The 20787-nt window shown below is 40.3% G+C and overlaps 2 protein-coding genes across 4 annotated transcripts; both read right to left on the reverse strand.

The window, feature by feature from the left end:
* Positions 1-1989: 1989 nt before the first annotated feature.
* Positions 1990-11063, reverse strand: LOC146693438 (TRPM8 channel-associated factor homolog). 2 transcript variants are annotated; one of them, XM_085479296.1, is made up of 13 exons: positions 10888-11063; positions 10228-10287; positions 9110-9860; positions 8064-8280; positions 7221-7515; positions 6825-7126; positions 6322-6496; positions 6088-6182; positions 5596-5809; positions 5044-5280; positions 3377-3594; positions 3149-3262; positions 1990-2875 (listed from the first exon to the last, which is right to left on the reverse strand). In XM_085479296.1, exons 3-13 carry the CDS (start codon positions 9757-9759, stop codon positions 2633-2635), a joined length of 2760 nt encoding a protein of 919 aa, XP_085335422.1. In that variant the 5' UTR covers positions 9760-9860; positions 10228-10287; positions 10888-11063; the 3' UTR covers positions 1990-2632. The 2 variants fall into 2 exon arrangements, with proteins under 2 accessions (XP_085335422.1, XP_085335421.1); XM_085479295.1 differs by having other exon boundaries at positions 10228-10291.
* A 607-nt stretch (positions 11064-11670) lies between these two features.
* On the reverse strand, positions 11671-20754 carry LOC146693439 (TRPM8 channel-associated factor homolog). Of its 2 annotated transcripts, XM_085479297.1 has the most exons (13): positions 20420-20754; positions 19112-19177; positions 17990-18717; positions 17388-17604; positions 16643-16937; positions 16247-16548; positions 15954-16128; positions 15624-15718; positions 15125-15338; positions 14713-14949; positions 13500-13717; positions 13194-13307; positions 11671-12920 (listed from the first exon to the last, which is right to left on the reverse strand). In XM_085479297.1, exons 3-13 carry the CDS (start codon positions 18637-18639, stop codon positions 12678-12680), a joined length of 2760 nt encoding a protein of 919 aa, XP_085335423.1. In that variant the 5' UTR covers positions 18640-18717; positions 19112-19177; positions 20420-20754; the 3' UTR covers positions 11671-12677. The 2 variants fall into 2 exon arrangements, with proteins under 2 accessions (XP_085335423.1, XP_085335424.1); XM_085479298.1 differs by having other exon boundaries at positions 19112-20754.
* Positions 20755-20787: the final 33 nt, after the last annotated feature.

Here is a 20787-nt window from a genome sequence, read left to right on the forward strand (position 1 = left end):
TAGCAGGCTCCTCAGCCTCAACACCTGGCTTCAGAATAAACATAGGTTTTATTGGCAATTTTAATCTGTTGTTCCCTTTTTAGGACAGATGAAAACCAGCCCAACTGGTTAGTTGGCTCATTTCTAGCAGTTGACATGCTGTATATTGTCCATTTTGCTACACGTGACTGCCTCTGGAGCCTTCTTCCCCTTCTCAGCCATGAGTAGTTCTGTTTTATCTGCCAGCTTTGTTAGGATGCCTGGGTCGTTGACCCAGGATTTTTGAGTTTATTATATTATTTATCTTTTCTAGTCTTTGGTTTCTTTGTTAGAGTTCTTTCTTATGGTTTAGGTCTCTGTGTAATCCTTAGTTGCTGTCTCCCCTGTCTGCTGTATCCCCGTGTCCAGTCAGCGTCTGTCCTGGTCCCACGTCTCTGTTCTCTCTGTTGTAGTGCCTGCCTGTGAGTCTGTGTCTGTATGTTCAGTCTGTGTTATGTTTCCTGTTTTGAAGGTCCTTGTCTTATGTTAATGTGTCTGGTTTTGCTTCTCCTGTTTCGTTAGGCCTGATTTGCCCCAGCGGTGTTTCCCTCCTGTTACCCATTCCCTGATTGCTTCCTCTGTGTATTTAAGTATTGTGTATTCTCAGTTTTGTTACCCTTTTGAGTTCAGCATTAAAACTGTTTTGAGTTTACATTGTGTCTCCGAGCATCTGCACTTTGGGTCCTTTCCCTGCCTGCACACAGCCGTTCCATAACAAGCTTTCTCTGCAGGCCTCACAAACTAAGTCCACTGTGTTGCTATCCTATGTCCACAACACTATCACCCCCCTGTAACCTATCTTATGCTACGTTGTACTTATTATCCAAATTACTTAGTGATCACAATTTAAGAGAAAATGATAAGTCACTGACCTCAAAATCTGATCAGGTTAACCAAACTCTGTAATTATAACACACAGAAGGAGACTGTAACATTTTCATCAAATTTCTACTCCTTTCTTAATTTTTTCATTCAACAGAAGGGTTTACAGGAACAACTTAAATTGTGTTCCATTTACTTCTCGCTTCTTCTTTTTTCAATTCATTCAAAATACTTTGTGTAAGAATCCAGTCTCCTTGTTTTCTATCATCCTCCTAAATTTCCTTCTGAATTCCTAAATAAACTCTCAAATGTGTTTTCATCTGTTGTTCTTTAATTTGAGCAGTTCATTATGGTTGGTGACTTTAACTTTCACATCTTCTTTCTTAGATCTTTCCTCTGGTTGTAATATTCTTAATAGTCCCGTTCTTATTGGTGAGCACACCCTGGAGTATGTTTCTACTTGTGGCCTGTCCTTAAACAACCTTTGTACGTCTGATTTACTGTCAAAATATAACTTCACTAATTTTGTGTTCCCATAGCAGACTTAGTCTGGCATTGTTAATGACAATTCAGCAGCTCTGTTCTCCTATTTTTACATTTGAACACCTGGGTTTTCAGTGATTTACATGAATGATTTAATGATCTGTGTTGATCATTTCTTGATAGTGTAGCCCCTTTAAAATCTGGATTACCTTGAGCCATCAATGTTTTCCCTTGGATCAATGATTATATGTCACCATAGAAAGAAGTGCATAAAGGCTGAATGCACGCAGTAAAATACAAATTACACGGCAAAGACACAACCAGGGTGTCACCTTTGTCCTGTCTCCATCCCTTCCATTTGAGAGAAAGCTGTGGCCCGTCAGTTACTTGGACTGATCGAGGGTCTTAATAATCTTAATAACAAAGTCCTACATGGCCAGGGTCCCGGGTATATAGCAGAGATTCCCAGACATTATACTGCTACTGCTGTTGGCTCTTCAAGCCTTATTTTCAAGCTCTTATGTTATAATCAGAGGCCATCAAATTTTGATGTTGTAGCTGAAACAGCCTTCCTCAGCCTATAGGGTTGGCTGAATCTGTGGTTTGTTTAGAACGACTGGTGAAAACTTTGCAACAACAGCAAGTGAGTGTATACAAATAAGAACAGGAGGGGCTACTTGAGTGAAAAAGACAAAGACAATTAGAGGAGTGACTTTAGTCAGGGCAACCGACTGACTCAGGCTGATGGAATTAAGTGAAAGCCGAGGTGTCAGTGAACAGAGAAGGCTTCAAAACCTGTTAGTCAACATTCTGCATCTGTTTTTAAAACTCAGACAAGCGACACACCCAGGCTTTATTACGCACTCATTCATCTAGTTTTAAGGGCTGGCTCTGCAATAGCATCCTATATGTCACTGTGTGTGTTTATGTGTGGAAGAAAACCATGGCAGTTTTGGATGCAAGTAAAGAAATGCAAGTAAGTAATAAATATGCAAACATGCAAGAACATTTTCATCTTCAGAAACAATCTCTGTTTAGTAATGTAATGTCTTCCAGTTTTCACAAGTCACAAACATCAAGTTGCATTTTCTGCAGGGAACAAAATTATTTGGCTTTGTACAAAATAAAGGGAAAGATTCGATACCTACAACCTCAGTCCACCATTTCTGTTTCTCTATTCAGATACTCTAATAAATGTTGTTAAAACAGAACACCAGACACCAAATCAGTTCACCGTGTTGCTCATCATTCACTTCAAATTAAGATATTGGTTGAAACCATTTCTCTGCACACTGCAGTGGTTTGAGGTTTAGTCATACTGGGTCATGGGGTGATCGTTCCAGGAAGGCAGCTGGGAGAGCTTCCCTTCAGTGGCTGTTTCTATTGGCCAGCCCCAGGCCTTAAAGAAGCCAGTCAGGTCCATCCCCACAGTCTGGGAGAAGGTCTCAGCATACAGGTTCATCTTTCCTTTGTTGTCCTTGGGGATGTCTTTCATGTGATGATACGCAGTAAACACCTTCTTAAAGGCATCCCAGCCAAACCTTTCCTGGAGCTGCAGATGAGGAGACAAAAATCATAATGCTGATAATCATGTTATGTCTAATAAAGTGTTTGTGTCAGGCTTATTTCTGTTTGTTAAGATACTGTTTTAATTCTGTCTCCACACTTTCTTGATAGTGACTTGATTTAAAAGGTATCATCTTACAGTTTCTGGAACGTGCCTTGTTTCACACTCTGCTTTCAGTTTTACATGCAATCATTTTTTTCCAGTGAAAGCAGGTGTGTGGACAAAGGACAGTTTCTCTACAGAGTAGAATTCTCTCACCTGCATATATGTTTCCAGAGCCACCCACATGCTCCAGCTCTCTGGTTTCCTGCCTCCTGCGACGTAATCCTTGGCTCGACTTTGTCGATTTTCTGCAGTCATAGCTCCATGAGCCTGCATTAAAAACATGGAATGAGATGATTGTAAAATATTTTACTTTTAGTAAAAACTGAGTTCAATCATCAGTTATCATGGGATATCAAAATAGACACATGTGATTTACTCTACCTGTCCTCTGTGGAGACCCAGCACCTCTTCATGCACATACACTGACCACAGGTTGCATGTACACTCTGTGGTGTTTGGTGGGAACTCCCAGCAGCCTCTCTGTTGGTTGTGTCCCAGCTCGTGGATGGGGCCCCACATTTCTTTACCTTTTTTAACACCGACCAGCTCAGCAGCTGAGACTTTGTGTGCCATGATAGGATAACCTGCATGCATCCAGCCTGAACAGAAAAAGAGAAATGAACAGTGGTATAGTGATGATTCTTTATTTTTTATAGATTTTAGATTTTATAGATTTGATAGCTTTTATTTAAAAAAAATAAACAATTAACAAACAAACAACCAAAAGCATGATATGATTATGGTTCTTCGGTAAAAGTTAGTCATGTTAAGTGTAAATATTCATCTGTCTCTGTGGTAACCCTGCAGTGGTCTTGCGACCTGTCCAAGGTCTGCTCAACCTTTTGCCCTGTCACAGCTGAGATAGACGCCAGTGGATGGATAGACGTTTAAACAAGTTTCTCTGATTGGCAGTTCTTTATAAACACAAGACTTCAATAACAAATGGGTAGAGCTTCTGCACTCAGAAGCTAAGCTGGGGATACACGCCCTCAGGGATTTCAAACAGAGCCAAAAGTAGAAGGAAAAACTGTCTGATGAATAAGCATTTAGAGCTCTAAAGCCTGAGCTTTCAGCTTATAGGGATTAAGTGTGCACACACCTCATTTTCTGAAACTTGTTAGACAGCTGAAGCCAGCATTGTTACTGTATATATGCACTATTTTGCCAAAAGTATTTGTTCGTCCACTTTCACACCCACACAAATTTGGGAGACATCCCATTCTGAATCCATAGGGTTTAATATGATGTCAGCCCACCATGTGCAGATATAACAGCTTCAGCTCTTCTGGGAAGGTTTTCCACAACATTTAGGAGTGTGTTTATGGGAATTTTTGACCATCCAGAAGCACATTTGTGTGGTCAGATACAAAGAGTCCAGTAGCAGCATTCTGTATATCACCAAAGCACAATGCTTTGCACTAGTTCAAAGCATTAAATGCAAAGGTTTATATGCTTTGCACTGTCCCTCGTGGTGTAAAGTTTGGAATCAGGTGCTCAGGCATGGAAACCTTTTCCATGAAGCTCTCTGTGCACTGTTCTTGAGCTAATCTGAAGGCCAAATGAAGTTTGCAGGTCTGCAGAAAGTTGGCAACCTCTGCACACTATATACTTCCCAATCCGATGACCCTGCTTTGTGATTTTACTTAGCCTGCCTCCTTGTGGCTGAGTTGCTGTTGTTCCCAGTCCCTTCCACTACTCACTATGTTTAGTAGCAAGGAAATATCATGACTGGACTTCATGCTGAGGTGGTATCCTATCACATTACCACACTGGAATTCCCTGAGCTCCTGAGAGCGACCAATTCTTTTACAAATGTTCATAGAAGCAGTCTGCATGCTTTGGTGCTTGATTTTATACACCTGTGTCATGGAAGTGATTGGAACACCTTACCCCAATGATTTGTATTGGTGACTAAATACTTTCTGTTTGCTAGTTCAGAGAACTGGACCATGCATACCCTGCCTGTCACCCAGCATTACTTGAGACTCTATATATGACAAGCCAGTTAAAGGCAGGTGTATATACAACATGAGGCAAAATGCACTTACCAGCAGAAATCTGCACATCTGCCACAAAGCGCTCCTTGCGGGGAAATTTGTGTGGTTTGGCAGCCAGATCTGCAATGGCCCTCATGATTTCATCCCACAGAGCGGCTAGCTCGTCAGGGCGCTCCAGACCCCGAACAGCATCTGACGGTACGGTGAGAATGATGTTTTCAAACTCCAACTCTGCCCAGGGTGAAGGAGCTGTGCGCAGCAACGACCACTGAGCTGCAGTTGTTACATCTGAAAAGAACAAAGAGAGGAGTGAATTTATTAAAATGCTTCAGGCTCCAACACATAAAAACAGAATCAAGGGCTAGCTAACACCAACTTGAAATATTAACAGTTAGGGAAGCCTAATTCATTGTATCAGACGTTAAACTGTTGGATATTTACTTTACTTTACTGAACATTTCTAACACTCCTAACACTTCATATTTGATTAGAACCAGGGAGATGCTGCCCTCAGCCCCTTAAATCGCCTTATAAACTGTTTGAGAATAGTCTATTAGACCAGTACAAAAAAAGTTAACAAAGTCAAATCCACCACAGACTCACCAGACTTATAGTATGGAGCAGGTACAGCCATCTGCACTATGACTTCCAACACCTTCACTTGTGTTTTGGGTGGGGCCACAAGGAAGATGAGCCCTCCCCAAAGGTTCCAAACCTGTATCATCTCTGATGTGACAGGAAATCGCTCATGGACAGACGGTGGTCTCTTCAGCTCCTCATGGTGGTGCAGTGAATCAGTTTGACATCCTATCTGAATCTGCAGAAGAAAAGAAAAATGCACTGTAAGCAATCTCTATATGCTAAAGTATTGAACACTGTAAAAAGGAATGTCTAAAAATTGCAAGGACTCCTCTGTGTTTAGACACCTAAATGACCTGAAACAACTTACAGTATCTATTCACCGCAAAAAAAAATTCAGGTTCTGGCACCTTGCCATGTGGACATGAGCTGTACTTGTGGTGAGTCTCTGTCACTACTGGAGACAGAGACTTATATGGGGTTGAACTCAAAATCAATTGACTTCATATGCTGTACCTTCCAATCCTTGTTGACAATCTGAGGTGGTATAGCGATGTAGGTCTTCATACCAGGAGAGAGGTAGAGACCTGTACTGATCCACTCTTCCCTATCTGAAACACACAATTATAAAAGATCACAATCAGGGACGTTTACAGGTATAAAATATGCATTTTAAAAACTGTATTTCACAGTTTCCAGTGTTTGCAATGAGCTGCATATATTAACACATTTTTAGCAGTGAGATCTGACCTGCTGTATCAACATCAACCTTGATCCGGTGGTTATAGACAACAGGCATCATTGGGTTGTCCTTGATGAGGTAGGGCAGGAGGGCATCGGGATCTGGGCAAACCTTATATACCTGGGTACCCACAGCGAGGAGGAGGTGGTCTTTGGGACTCTTTACAGGGCAGCTGTCACTCACCTTGAAAGTGAATAGTCAATCTCATTATATATGTCCCCATATTATGACACTATCTGCAGAAACAAAGGCAACTAGTCTCCACCTCCACCACACCCCATCCATAAAAAGCAGTGGTCAATCATATTTAAAACACATTGGTGTTGTTTCTTTTTTAAAACACATTTTTGAGACACATATTACTTGTTGATAACTGTAATATACCAACTAATAGCTGTGACATGCACTGTAATGTTTTGGCACACATAATGGTCACAAACCACATCAGCTAGCATAGCTTTGTTTAATTTTGTTATTTTAAAAGGTGTTCATATTATTTTTGTCTACTCACCTGTGGCAGGCCTGACCTCTTTAATAAGTCAGTGAGTGTGGCCAACACTTGTCGGTAGTGGGAGGAGTCATGGGCTTTCATCTGCAAGTAGGCATTGCAGTCGTTGCCCAGCCTTTTCAGATATCTCTCCTCATGCTGGCTAAGGTTTTCACCTGCAGTCACATGGGCAGCAAAGCGGTATAGAAGGTGGCGGAAGTGGTAGCTGTCATTAATAGCCTGGCTGGGTACGAGAGATTTGTATGTTCCTCCTCCGATTGTTGCGCCCAACAGGCTCAATCCCATTTGATTTAAGATCTTGTTTCCTGAAAGACATTAAAACAAATCTGACTTAAAATACTCTGGTGTATTGTTGGAGATGTCACACTAATCAGATGCATTGGTCGTGCACTTTCATACCTGAGAATTCTGTAAGTGGATTTTGCCCACTATGTGTCTGTGCCCAGTACCAGGCATGTCCTCCAATCAGCAGGCCTCCTCCCTCTGCCACAAAGTTTTTGATTTCCTCCAAATGCTCAGTGATATACGCTTTACACACAAACACGCTGAGGTCTTTCCTGAATTTTGTCTTCTCACACTTCAGCCCTGACTTGCTGAGAATTTTGATTGCAGCATCTATATTCATGACACCAACAACCCCTCTGCGGCCTTCATCCAACCAGTGAATGGCATTTTGCCAAAATGGAGCCATACTCTAAAAGAATAGAAGGAAATCAGGAACAGATGCAGTCATGTGTACATAAGATGTATAAAAATTGCATCAAAACAGCAGAAACATCTCCTTTTTAACCATTATAGGTCTGCTTACCACTGACTCCTAACTCTAACCCTATCACAATACACAATTTATGTTATCTGCAATGTTTGCTCAAAGTCAGGGAGAAACACAATAAAAACAGTCATACATCCATTCCGAGTTGCACAAACTACTACTACTCACATTTTTAACCCTCTGAGGCCTGAGTCATCATCAGTGGAGAACCCAACCCTAACCTAAACTTTAACCTCCATCCCTCTATCCATCCTAGGCAATAAGAATAGCTTTGTTTTAAATTAAATTATTCACCCAAGTCTTGGCAATCAGTTAACAAAGAAACTATTCATTACAGTGACACACATAAAAACCTTCTGATGCAAATCAAACTTGTAAAATCAAAGGAAACCTGTTCATTCATAGGTCCGAATCACGTGCTGATTCTGACCTATGAGTGCTTGGAAAGGAAGACCAACTCTCACATTTACCTCAAGTCCCAGAAATCCTTCATGTGTAGCCACAATCACTCGTCCCTGTCCATAGTAGCCTCCTGCCAGGAACGCCCGTCCATCATCTGTGGTCGCGATGGGAAATGCTAGCGGTCCATGGACTAAAACCTCCGAAGCAGTTAAATTAGACGGGAGCTGGAACTCTGAAACCCCCTGGAGTAAGAACTGCAAGTCGTCTTCAAAATCCTTACCCAAGCTGAAAGGTGGAAGAGTCATGATAGGAATGAGAGACAAACTTAAGAATAATTGTGTAAATTGCATTTTTTTTTATCTGTTTTTGCATGTTAAGAAAACAATTAACCAACATACAAGCAAGTTTAATTTTTACATTTTCAGAATGTAAAAAAGCACCACTGAACAACACAGGAATACATTCCTGCCTGTTGCCATCTCCCTGTACAACTCATCCACTTAACACACTGTATACTGCAGTAGCTACACCCTTTTTGCACATGCTCTTCTTTCTTATTCAGATATTTATCAATATATCTATATATATCTATATCTATATATATATATATATATATATATATATATATATATATATATATATATATATATATATATATATATATATATATATATTGTATATATTGTGCTATTTTCTTACTGTAGTGTATTGTCTGTCTTTGTTACTGTTTGTACCAGAGCACTGTAACCAAAATAATTTCCCCTAGGGATCAATAAAGTATTCTGATATTAAATTAATAAATATGAAACATAAAATTGATTTTCCTACTGTTATTATAAACACAGTCCTGTAAAAATACAGTCCTTTTGTAAATTCACAGGTGCTGAGTTTGACATCAATAGATACTTTGTTTTATTGCTTAGGCAGAAAATGTCAAAACTGATAAATCCATGTAAAATTATGTAAAAGTTTACATTAAATATAATAATAATATTTTTTTTAAACTCTATATGCAATCTATAGTAGTTTGCAATTTATTTCATGTTATAGTTAACTTGTGGGTTTAAACTAACAGTAACAATAACAACAAAACAGAACTACATTAAACACTCACACCACAGACATCCAGGAGGACGGGATCTGAGGGTAGACAGGCAGGTTCTCCGCCTCACCACAGTTCTTAGAAAAGTAGATTCCTGCCACTCCCGACACTTTATTCCCATCAAACTGATGCAGTGCGTTCTCTTTGGGGTGATCTGCAGCCCAACTCCACGCTTGTCCAGCTATCAGCACCCCTCCTCCAGCTTTCAGAAACGCCACCAGCTCCACTGGGTCTGAGCCCACACTGTAGGCATCGGTCACATAAACACCAACTCCCTGTTTGTCACTGAAAGCTCCCACAACTTCTACTTGGAAGCTGGATTTTTGGAGGTTATTAGCAACTGCACATACACTTCTGTGCACCCCTACTGAGAGGTTATCAGAGCCATCACCTCTCAGCCAGGTCAGAGCATTTTCTACCAGAGCAGGAAAGGCTGTCAAGTAGCCCTCATGACCCAGGACCACAATCCTTCCACTGCCGTACAGAGAGGCAGCCATCAGCACCTGACCTCGGCTGTTCATTGCTAAAGGAAAGGCATGGTCTCCAATCAGGACCAGGTCACTGGGAACACAGGGTCCCTGTAGGTCCAGCTCCTTCATGCCTCTCATCAGGGACATGTAGGCTTCTTCATGTTGGCTTTTGAACAACTGGTTAGATGACATAGTGTAGAGGATTTTTACTCTGAAGACTGAATGTCGAGGGCAAGTTGTCTTAACAGATTTGATTTCACAGTATTTCCTGCATCAATGTATGCCAAGGTGACCTGTGGAAATAGGGCAGAAAAAAATTCATTGTTTTTTATTATTATTCCAGCACACGTATTCACTTGAGGTGAAACAAAAATTTGCACTCACACAGCAGTTAAAGTAGGTAATATATGCAAAAACAAGAATCATATCCACGGTGTAGTGTGAATAAGATAACAAAAATAAATAAAATGAAAGTATGACTGCTGACTAATGCCTCATAAGTCATGACAAAACATTACACTAAATAAAGCTGATTCAGAGATAAAAAGTTAAATAGCTGCTTTCCACTTGGTACAACCAAGACCCAGATTTTACATATCTCGTTACTACTAAACAACTTAAAAAAAATAAATGCATTCTTTTATTTAATAATATTTTTACCTGCAAGATGACTTTCCGGTGCAGTTCAAGAGTTTTTCAAAGCAGGTGACACAAAGAGCTCTACCTGACAGAATAAAGAATGTGAAAGTGAGTGCCTATTTGAGGAGTTGAGGAGATCATGAGTGGTAGGTTATGATGAGGACAGCCCACAGACGGGCTACTGAGCACAGCAAAAAAATAAACAGAAGCATGGAAAATGACAGCAGTATGTCAACATTCCCATTGTGTGAATGTTGTAATTACTGATACACCCTAAACGAGTATGAAGCCCACAGAGAAACCTGCTCATCCTGCCATCTTTAGTAACTAGTTGTGAACGCTAAAGGGCACAGCGCAGAACTTTCTGCAGGTAAAATAAACAGAAGAATGTGGTGTTTTTAATTCAGTGTGTTTTGCACCATATCAAATTATTGCATCTTTCAGCATTACCATAGCGGGATAGCATAGCGTGATTACTCTTTATCCGTTCATCGTTAGGCTTTAGACTAAATGTTTGGATAATAAATAGTGCTCACTATTTTGCCACACTGAATTAGTCTTCAGATGAGCTTTTAGCTCAAAATGTAACCAGGACAATGTGTTACTTTGTCTTCTTTCCGTATCAACTTTTTCTCCCTGCCTCGCCCATTACAGGACCTGAAAACCAAAATAGTGACTCACCAATGCGGATGTGTTAAATATTTAACTCCTTCGGTGAGTAGCAAATAACGACGTCTTATTACATCCAGTGAGAGTATTATAAATACACATTGTTGTTATATTACACGTGTCAACAAAGACAGAGTCCAAAAATGAGATGGAAATGTGGTCCAGTCAGCAGAAGTTTAGAATGTTGTTGCGCTTTTCTTTCAGATAACACGGTACGGGTGCCGAGTGACTCAGAAAGCCAACGGGATAAAGTTTTCTTTATCCTGCAGTTTTTCACCATCTGACTGCGCAGCCCAGCACAAGTTTTGCTATATTAACAAACTATCGCACATCGCACATCAAGTGATTTCAATGCTGACTCCCAACTCTGCACGTGATTAATGTTGGATAATATTGCTGAATATTTTAGAAAAAAAATAAACCTAGACTGTAAATACATAATCATAATCTGGCCTCACACAGGTCCCAAGAGGGTATGCTTATGGGGGGTCCTCAAAATATTTGTAAGGACAAACAGCAGACCATGTTGAGATATGCAGTATTCAGCTAATGGCTGTTTGGGAATCAGAATCAGAATCAGAATACTTTATTGATCCCTGGGGGAAATTATTTGTAGTTACAGTGCTCCATTTTAAACCAACATTAAGACAAGACAGACAATACGCTAACTAAGAATAGTACAATATATACATATATATACATACATACATACATAAGTCACTTATAAATAAATATTTGGAAAAGAAACATGTGTAGTTGTAGCAGCAAACAGTGTGTTAAGTGGATGCGTTGTACACCACCATCACCATATTGATGCAGCTACAATATAACAGTATTTCAGAATGAAATGAAGTCTTTCACTTTTTTTCTCTCTCTTAATGGAAAAAGATAAAGTGGATTATTATTGAAGCTGTTTCAGATATCAGTGTAGTGAAACTAAAGACTAAAGTTCTTTTATTATAAAGTCTGACCTCTTTATTGCAACCCAACATAATGCAAACATGAAAATACAGCAGCAGAGCAAATGAGAGTTTCAATATTATGCTTATTCACATAAAGAAAATCCACATTTCTAATAATATAAGTGTCCTTATAAAAATCCTGTGTCCTCATAAAAGACTACTATTTTTTAAGGAAAGGGTTGCAGTGAACGTATTCAGTAGAGCACAGTGTAAGGCAAGTGTATTGCGTTGTATGTTATAGTAGTGCAATGTCTTGCTATGATTTCAGCCCTGTACAAAACAAAGGCAAAGATCCACTCTTGTTATCATCGAATGTCTAGTCTACCTGGCAGTAAGTGAAAGCCTACTGTACCTACCCCGTACAGGTACATAAGGGAAAAAAAAATTCAAACTGAATTCAATAACTACAACCTCACCACATCATTTAGAATAGAATAGAATTAGAATAGAATTCAACTTTATTGTCATTGCACATGCACAGGTACAGGGCAACGAAGTGCAGTTTGCATCCATCCAGAAGTGCTTTAGTGATATAGATATATTACAATATATATTAGCAATAATATAGATATGTAAGTATATTACAGAAATGGGTCTATTATGGTATGTTATAATGTACACGGTATGAAGTATGTTGTGAATATTCTATAACTATAAGTATGTACAGGCTGTAGTGAGTACAAGCTATGTACAGGATTTGTTTCTCTATTCAGATACTCTAATAAATGTTGTTGAAACAGAACACCAGACACCAAATCAGTTCACCGTGTTGCTCATCATTCACTTCAAATTAAGATATTGGTTGAAGACATTTCTCAGCACACTGCAGTGGTTTGAGGTTTAGTCATACTGGGTCATGGGGTGATCGTTCCAGGAAGGCAGCTGGGAGAGCTTCCCTTCAGTGGCTGTTTCTATTGGCCAGCCCCAGGCCTTAAAGAAGCCAGTCAGGTCCATCCCCACAGTCTGGGAGAAAGTCTCAGCATACAGATTCATTTTTCTTTTCTTGTCCTTGGGGATGTCTTTCATGTGATGATACGCAGTAAACACCTTCTTAAAGGCATCCCAGCCAAACCTTTCCTGGAGCTGCAGATGAGGAGACAAAAATCATAATGCTGATAATCATGTTATGTCTAATAAAGTGTTTGTGTCAGGCTTATTTCTGTTTGTTAAGATACTGTTTTAATTCTGTCTCCACACTTTCTTGATAGTGACTTGATTTAAAAGGTATCATCTTACAGTTTCTGGAACGTGCCTTGTTTCACACTCTGCTTTCAGTTTTACATGCAATCATTTTTTTCCAGTGAAAGCAGGTGTGTGGACAAAGGACAGTTTCTCTACAGAGTAGAATTCTCTCACCTGCATATATGTTTCCAGAGCCACCCACATGCTCCAGCTCTCTGGTTTCCTGCCTCCTGCGACGTAATCCTTGGCTCGACTTTGTCGATTTTCTGCAGTCATAGCTCCATGAGCCTGCATTGAATAGTATGTAATGAGGTGACTGTTAAGCATTTTACTCTAAGGAAAACAGTGTTAAGTCTTCTGTCCTCATAGGATATCAAAAAAAGAGTTATGCTTTCTAAAACTGATTGATATGAAAAGCATCACAATTCAACAAAAGCTTTTCTGGCCATTGGTCTGAAAGATGCATGTGATTTACTCCACCTTCTCCCTCTTGATGCCCAGCACCTCTTCATGCACATACACTGACCACAGGTTGCATGTACACTCTGTGGTGTGTGGTGGGAACTCCCAGCAGCCTCTCTGTTGGTTGTGTCCCATCTCGTGGATGGGGCCCCACATGCCTTTACCTTTTTTAACGTCAACCAGGTTAGCAGCTGAGTTTTTTTGTACCATGATAGGATAACCTGCATGCATAAAACCTGAACAGAAAAAGGAGAAATGAACAGTAGTACAGTGATGATTCTTATGTAAAAACAAACAAACAAGCAAACAAACAAGCAAAAGTATGACATGATTATGGTTTTTCAATGCAACAGTCCAGGGTCTACTCAGCCTTTTGCCGTGTGACAGCTGGGATAGACTCCAGTGGATGGCCTCAGGGATTTCAACCAGAACCAAAAGTAGAAGGAAAAAATGAGCATTTAGAGCTCTAAAGCCTGAGCTTTCAGCTTACAGGGATTAAGCGTACACACGCTTACTTCATTTTCTCAAACTTGATAGACAGGTAAAGCCAGCATTGTAATTGTATATATGCACTATTTTGCCAAAAGTATTTGCACGTCTGCCTTCACACCCATATGAACTTGAGTGACATGCCATTCTGAATGAGTGCTTTGCATTGTGCTTGGTGATGAAAAAAGCATATACTTAGGGCTGGATCAGGTGACCCTGAATCCTCCCTTAGTTATGCTGCAATAGTTTTAGGGTGCTGGGAGATTCCCATGATGCCTTAAATATTTCTCCTCCACTCACTCTTTTCACTCACTATATGTTAACAGACCTCTCTACATTGAATCCTACTTGTTATCAGTCGCTGGCTCTCTTTCACAGCATGTTTTCTTATCCTGTTTTTTTTTTTTTATCACAACAACTGGTCACAACCAATGTGCTTGTTTATGGGGGGGTCATATGATTGTTGGGTTTTTCTCTGTATGTATTATTGTAGGGTCTAGCTTACAATATAAAGCGCCTTGAGGCGACTGTTGTTGTGATTTGGCGCTGCATAAATAAGATTGAATTGAATTGAAAAATTGAATTTGGATTGGTGACTGAATACTTTCTGTTTGCTAGTTCTATTCCAGAGAACTGGTTCATGCATACCCTGCCTGTCACCCAGCATTACTTGAGACTCTATATATGATAAGAAAATAATAGGCAGGTGTGTACTGTACAACATGAGGCAAAATGCACTTACCGTGAGAAATCTGCACATCTGCCACAAAGCGCTCCTTGCGGGGAAATTTGTGTGGTTTGGCAGCCAGATCTGCAATGGCCCTCATGATTTCATCCCACAGAGCAGCCACCTTGTCAGGGCGCTCCAGACCCCGAACAGCATCTGATGGTACGGTGAGGATGATGTTTTCAAACTCCAACTCTGCCCAGGGTGAAGGAGCTGTGCGCAGCGACGACCACTCAGCTGCAGTTGTTACACCTGAAAAGAACAGAGAGGAGTGGATCTATTAAATTGCTTTGCATTATTACCTGGGAGATGCTGCCCTCAGCCCTTCAAATTATAGACTGTTTAAAAAATAGTCTATTAGACCAGTACAAACAAAGGTACACACTAGTGCAAACACATATTAAAGTTCAATCTACCGCAGACTCACCAGTCTTATAATATGGAGCAGGTACAGCCATCTGTGCTGTGACCTCCAACCCCTTCACTTGTGTTTTGGGTGGGGCCACCAGGTAGATGAGTCCTCCCCAAAGGTTCCAAACTTGTATCATCTCTGAGGTGACAGGAAATCGCTCATGGACAGACGGTGGTCTCTTCAGGACATCGTTCTTGTGCAGAGAATCAGTTTGACATCCTATCTGAATCTGCAGAAGAAAAGGAAAATGCATTATAAGCAATAATACAAGCAAAAATATAATAATATAAGCAATACCACAAAGTGTGCAACACTGTAAAAAGGAATAACTAAAAATTGCAATGACTGCTCTGTGTTTAAACAACTAAATGGCCTGAAACAGCTTACAGTATCTATTCACCAGAGACAAGTTTTGTGTCTGGAATTTTTCAGTTTCTGGCACCTCACTATCTTTAGGTAACAAAGTTGCAACATTCTGAGTGAACTCAAAATCAATTGATTTCATATGCTCTACCTTCCAATTCTTTTTGACAATCTGAGGTGGTATAGCGATGTAGGTCTTCATACCAGGAGAGAGGTAGAGACCTGTACTGATCCACTCTTCCTTATCTGAAACACACAATTATAAAAGATGACAGTCAGGGACGTTTACATGTATAAAATATGCATTTAAAAAATGTATTTCACAGTTTTCAGTGTCTACAAAGAGGTGCATGTATTAATACTGTGTGACACTGAACAACAGGCATTGCTGCATCATGCTGAACGATGCTGCACAATTTAAATTTGTACCTAAATTCAAATAACCACATTCACATTTTTGAACACAGCAGTGAGATCTGACCTGCTGTATCAACATCAACCTTGATCCGGTGGTTATAGACAACAGGCATCATTGGGTTGTCCTTGATAAGATAGGGCAGGAGGGCATCGGGATCTGGGCAAACCTTATATACCTGGGTACCCACAGCGAGGAGGAGGTGGTCTTTGGGACTCTTTACAGGGCAGCTGTCACTCACCTTGAAAGTGAATGGTGAATGTTATTAGATATGTCCCCACATTATGACACTATCTGCAAAAAAAAGGGCAGACGAGCGACCCCTCAACAAACCCCATCCATAAAGGGCAGCTACTCACCTGTGGCAGGCCTGACCTCTTTAATAAGTCAGTGAGTGTGGCCAACACTTGCCGGTAGTGGGAGCAGTCATGGGCTTTCATCTGCAAGTAGGCATTGCAGTCGTTGCCCAGCTTTTTCAGACATCCCTCCTCATGTTTGCTAAGTTTTTCACCTGCAGTCACATGGGCAGCAAAGCGGTATAGAAGGTGGCGGAAGTGGTAGCTGTCATTAATAGCCTGGGTGGGTACGAGAGATTTGTATGTTCCTCCTCCGATTGTTGCGCCCAACAGGCTCAATCCCATTTGATTTAAGATCTTGTTTCCTGAAAGACATTAAAACAAATCTGACTTAAAATACTCTGGTGTATTGTTGGAGATGTCACACTAATCAGATGCATTGGTCGTGCACTTTCATACCTGAGAATTCTGTAAGTGGATTTTGCCCACTATGTGTCTGTGCCCAGTACCAGGCATGTCCTCCAATCAGCAGGCCTCCTCCCTCTGCCACAAAGTTTTTGATTTCCTCCAAATGCTCAGTGATATACGCTTTACACACAAACACGCTGAGGTCTTTCCTGAATTTTGTCTTCTCACACTTCAGCCCTGACTTGCTGAGAATTTTGATTGCAGCATCTATATTCATGACACCAACAACCCCTCTGCGGCCTTCATCCAACCAGTGAATGGCATTTTGCCAAAATGGAGCCATACTCTAAAAAATGGAAGGAAAGCAGGAACAAAGGCAGTTACGTGTACATGTGATGTATAAAAGATTTCTCGGAACAGCAGAAGCATTTCTTTTTTAACCATTGATGGTTTAACCAACATTCACCATGCTCAGACTCGGGTACTCACACTATAGACATCAAAAGAAACTTAGGGTTCAGCGTATTTGCCGAGTATACTTCAACATCCAAACTGAAGAAGCATGGGATCAACAGACAAGCCTTTAGATTAGTAGACAACGATATCTAACCCCTGCGTCGTGCCTCATACAGAGTTAGGGTTATCACCAATGATGGCTCAGACATCAAACAGTTAGAATGTTCTTTTATATTCTCTCATCACAGATGGTCTAAATCTACAGTAAGCATCAAAGTGCTGACAGAAATATACAATACTAAAAAATATATATAGTGAAAATAACAAATGCCTAATTTACCTCAAGTCCCAGAAATCCTTCATGTGTAGCCACAATCACTCGTCCCTGTCCATAGTAGCCTCCTGCCAGGAACGCCCGTCCATCATCTGTGGTCGCGATGGGAAATGCTAGCGGTCCATGGACTAAAACCTCCGAAGCAGTTAAATTAGACGGGAGCTGGAACTCTGAAACCCCCTGGAGTAAGAACTGCAAGTCGTCTTCAAAATCCTTACCCAAGCTGAAAGGTGGAAGAGTCATGGCAGGAATGAGAGACACTATTAAGAATAATTGTGCAAATTGCGTTTTCAAATGAGTCTTTGCATGTTAACAAAACAATTAACCAACATACAAGTAATTGTATTTTTTACATTTTTGGAAGATTATCACCATGAAAATTTGAATTGCATTCATGTTGTATAATTATTACCAGTGACTATGTATAAAAACAATAAATATGAAACTTCAACATAAAATTGATTTTCTTAATGTTATTATCAACAAGTTCCTGTAAAAATACTGTACATATAGTCTATAGTAGATTGCAATTTATTTCATGTTATAGTTAACTTGTGGGTTTAAAAAAAACTAACATGGAATCTATAATAGTTATAGCATGTACTCACACCACAGACATCCAGGAGGACGGGATCTGAGGGTAGACAGGCAGGTTCTCCGCCTCACCACAACGCTTAGTGAAGTAGATTCCTGCCACTCCTGACACTTTATTCCCATCAAACTGATGCAGTGCGTTCTCTTTGGGGTGATCTGCAGCCCAGCCCCACGCCTGCCCAGCTATCAGCACCCCTCCTCCAGCTTTCAGAAATGCTACAAGCTCCACTGGGTCTGAGCCCACGCTGTAGGCATCGGTCACATAAACACCAACTCCCAGGTTGTCACTGAAAGCTCCCACAACTTCTACTTGGAAGCTGGATTTTTGGAGGTTATTAGCAACTGCACTGACATTTCTGTGCACCCCTACAGAGAGGTTATCAGATCCATCACCTCTCAGCCAGGTCAGAGCATTTTCTACCAGAGCAGGAAAGGCTGTCAAGTAGCCCTCATGACCCAGGACCACAATCCTTCCACTGCCGTACAGAGAGGCAGCCATCAGCACCTGACCTCGGCTGTTCATTGCTAAAGGAAAGGCATGGTCTCCGATCAGCAACAGGTCACTGGGAACACAGGGTCCCTGTAGGTCCAGCTCCTTCATGCCTCTCATCAGAGACATGTAGGCTTCTTCATGTTGGCTTTTGAATGATTGGTTGGACGACATAGTGTAGAGGATTTATACTCTGAAGAATGATGAAGATCGAGGGCAAGTTGTGCCAGCAGATTCGACTTCACAGTATTTCTTGCATCAATTAGAGATAGAGGGAAAAAAAGAATTACGTAGTTTTATTATCATTTGAGCACATGTATTCACTTGAGGTGAAACAAACTTTTGCACTTAGACAGCAGTTAAAGTAGGTAATATATGCAAAAACAAGAAATGTATTCACAGAATAACAAGAAGCACATTCACAGTGTACTGTGAATAACAAAAACAAATAAAGTGAAAGTATGACTGGTGACTAATGCCTCATACACCATGACAAGACATTACAGCAAATTCTGAAAATAAAGCAGGTTCAGAGATGAAAAGTTAAATACACATGATAGCACCAAGACTCAGAGTTTACATATCTGGTTACTACTAAACACCTTTAAAAAGGACATTCTTTTATTTATTTATACATATATTTTACCTGCAAGATGACTTTCCGGTGCAGCTCAATAGTTTTTGAAGGCGGGTGACACACAAGGAGCTCCACCTGACAGAATAAAGAATGTGGAAGTGAGTGCCTATTTGAGGAGTTGAGGAGATAAGATCATGAGTAGGTTTACGATGAGGACGGGCTACTGAGCACAACAAAAAATAAACAGAAGCAGGGAAAATGACAGCAGTATCAACATTATCAATGTGTCAATGGTATAATCACTGATACACAGTAGCAGTTTTTGATACGGGCGGTTGTTTATTGTCATCTCTGCTACACACAGTCCAGTATATAGAGAGACAAGAGACGAGGCTCCAGTTACAGCAGAGCAAGTAAACAAACAATATATATAAGAAGAGTAAGAAAATAAATATACACTTCAGGACTTGGGGTAAAGGGATCAATAACAATTGAAAATTTATAATTTACAGTTTGATGATTTAAAGTCTCACACACAACCCGTCGAAAGGGGAGGGGGGCGGCTGCTTCCAAACAGAGCGCATTTCATTCATAATGTTGTAAATCCAAGCCCATTATGTATTCCTGATTTGAATCCTGGGTTGTGTGAAATCCCAGAAATAAACCCTAGACAAAGTGAATCTGTGAACTAAGGTGTAGGTCTATTAGGTTATGTTGTGGCGATCCTCGAGTTGGGGCATTTGTGTTCATACTGGAGTGCAAAATTAAAACCAATGGAAGATGGACAAGAAAAGTTCAAAGCCACCAGGTGCTCAGTTTAGAAAAAATAGAAAAGAAGAGGAAGAGAAACGAGCAAAGGATACAGGTAAGCAGATGTGTCATTGGATAATGGCAGGTCATCCTGAAACAATCAGAGTCAAAATCAGAATACTGAGGGAGTGTTCGCCCGGGGGCGCCAAACAGGCTAGGACCGCCACTGCTGATACACCCTAAACGAGTATGTAGAGAAACCTGCTCCTCCTGTCATCTTTAGTAAATAGTTGTGAATGATGAAAAGCACAACACAGAACTTTCTGGAGGTAAAATAAACAGCAGAATATGGTGTTTTTTTATTCTCTGGGTTTTGCATTATATCGAAGTATTACATCTTTCAGCTTGACCATAGCGTGATTACACTTTATTCGTTCGTCGTTCCGCTTTAGACTTAAAGTTTGCATAATAAATAGTGATCACTTGTCCGTCACACTAAATTAGTCTTTAGATGAGCTTTTAGCTGAAAGTGTAACCAGAACAATGTGTTACTTTGTCTTATTTCCGTATTATCTTTTTCTCCCGTCTCGCCCATTAAAGGACCTGAAAAGGAAAATAGTGACTCACCAATACTGATGTGTTAAATATTTAACTCCTCCAATGGACAACAAATGACAACGTCTTATTCCATCTAGGGAGAGTAATATGAATATGCATTGTTGTTATATTACACGTGTCAACAACGAGAGAGTGGAAACATTATGTTGTGGTTCAGTCAGCGGCACCTAGAATGTTGTTGCGCTTTTCTTTCTGATAACACGGTACCAGTGCCGAATGACTCAGAAACCCAACAGAATAGTTTTCTTTATCCTGTAGGGTTTGTTTTGTTTTTTTACCATGTGATTGCGCAGTCCACAATGATTGTACATTATCATTATTACATTACGCATTATATGTATATATATATATATATATATATATATATATATATATAT

Source organism: Copadichromis virginalis, linkage group LG14 (genome assembly GCF_057382275.1).
Source record: "Copadichromis virginalis isolate Kocher_CV1m ecotype Utaka linkage group LG14, C_Virginalis_male_GT1.1, whole genome shotgun sequence".
In the NCBI taxonomy this organism is placed as follows: Eukaryota; Metazoa; Chordata; class Actinopteri; order Cichliformes; family Cichlidae; genus Copadichromis; species Copadichromis virginalis.

Excerpts from the sequence above, each read along its gene's own strand:
- LOC146693438 (XM_085479296.1), bottom strand. The coding sequence starts at position 9,759 with ATGTCATCTAACCAGTTGTTCAAAAGCCAACATGAAGAAGCCTACATG. Across the intron at positions 8,281-9,109 it reads TCCTCCTGGATGTCTGTGGT|CTTGGGTAAGGATTTTGAAG; the intron begins GTGAGTGTTTAA and ends TCCACCTTTCAG. Across the intron at positions 3,595-5,043 it reads AGATGTGCAGATTTCTGCTG|GCTGGATGCATGCAGGTTAT; the intron begins GTAAGTGCATTT and ends TTTTCTGTTCAG.
- LOC146693439 (XM_085479297.1), bottom strand. The coding sequence starts at position 18,639 with ATGTCGTCCAACCAATCATTCAAAAGCCAACATGAAGAAGCCTACATG. Across the intron at positions 14,950-15,124 it reads TGCTCCATATTATAAGACTG|GTGTAACAACTGCAGCTGAG; the intron begins GTGAGTCTGCGG and ends TGTTCTTTTCAG. Across the intron at positions 13,308-13,499 it reads TGGGCATCAAGAGGGAGAAG|GCTCATGGAGCTATGACTGC; the intron begins GTGGAGTAAATC and ends TATTCAATGCAG.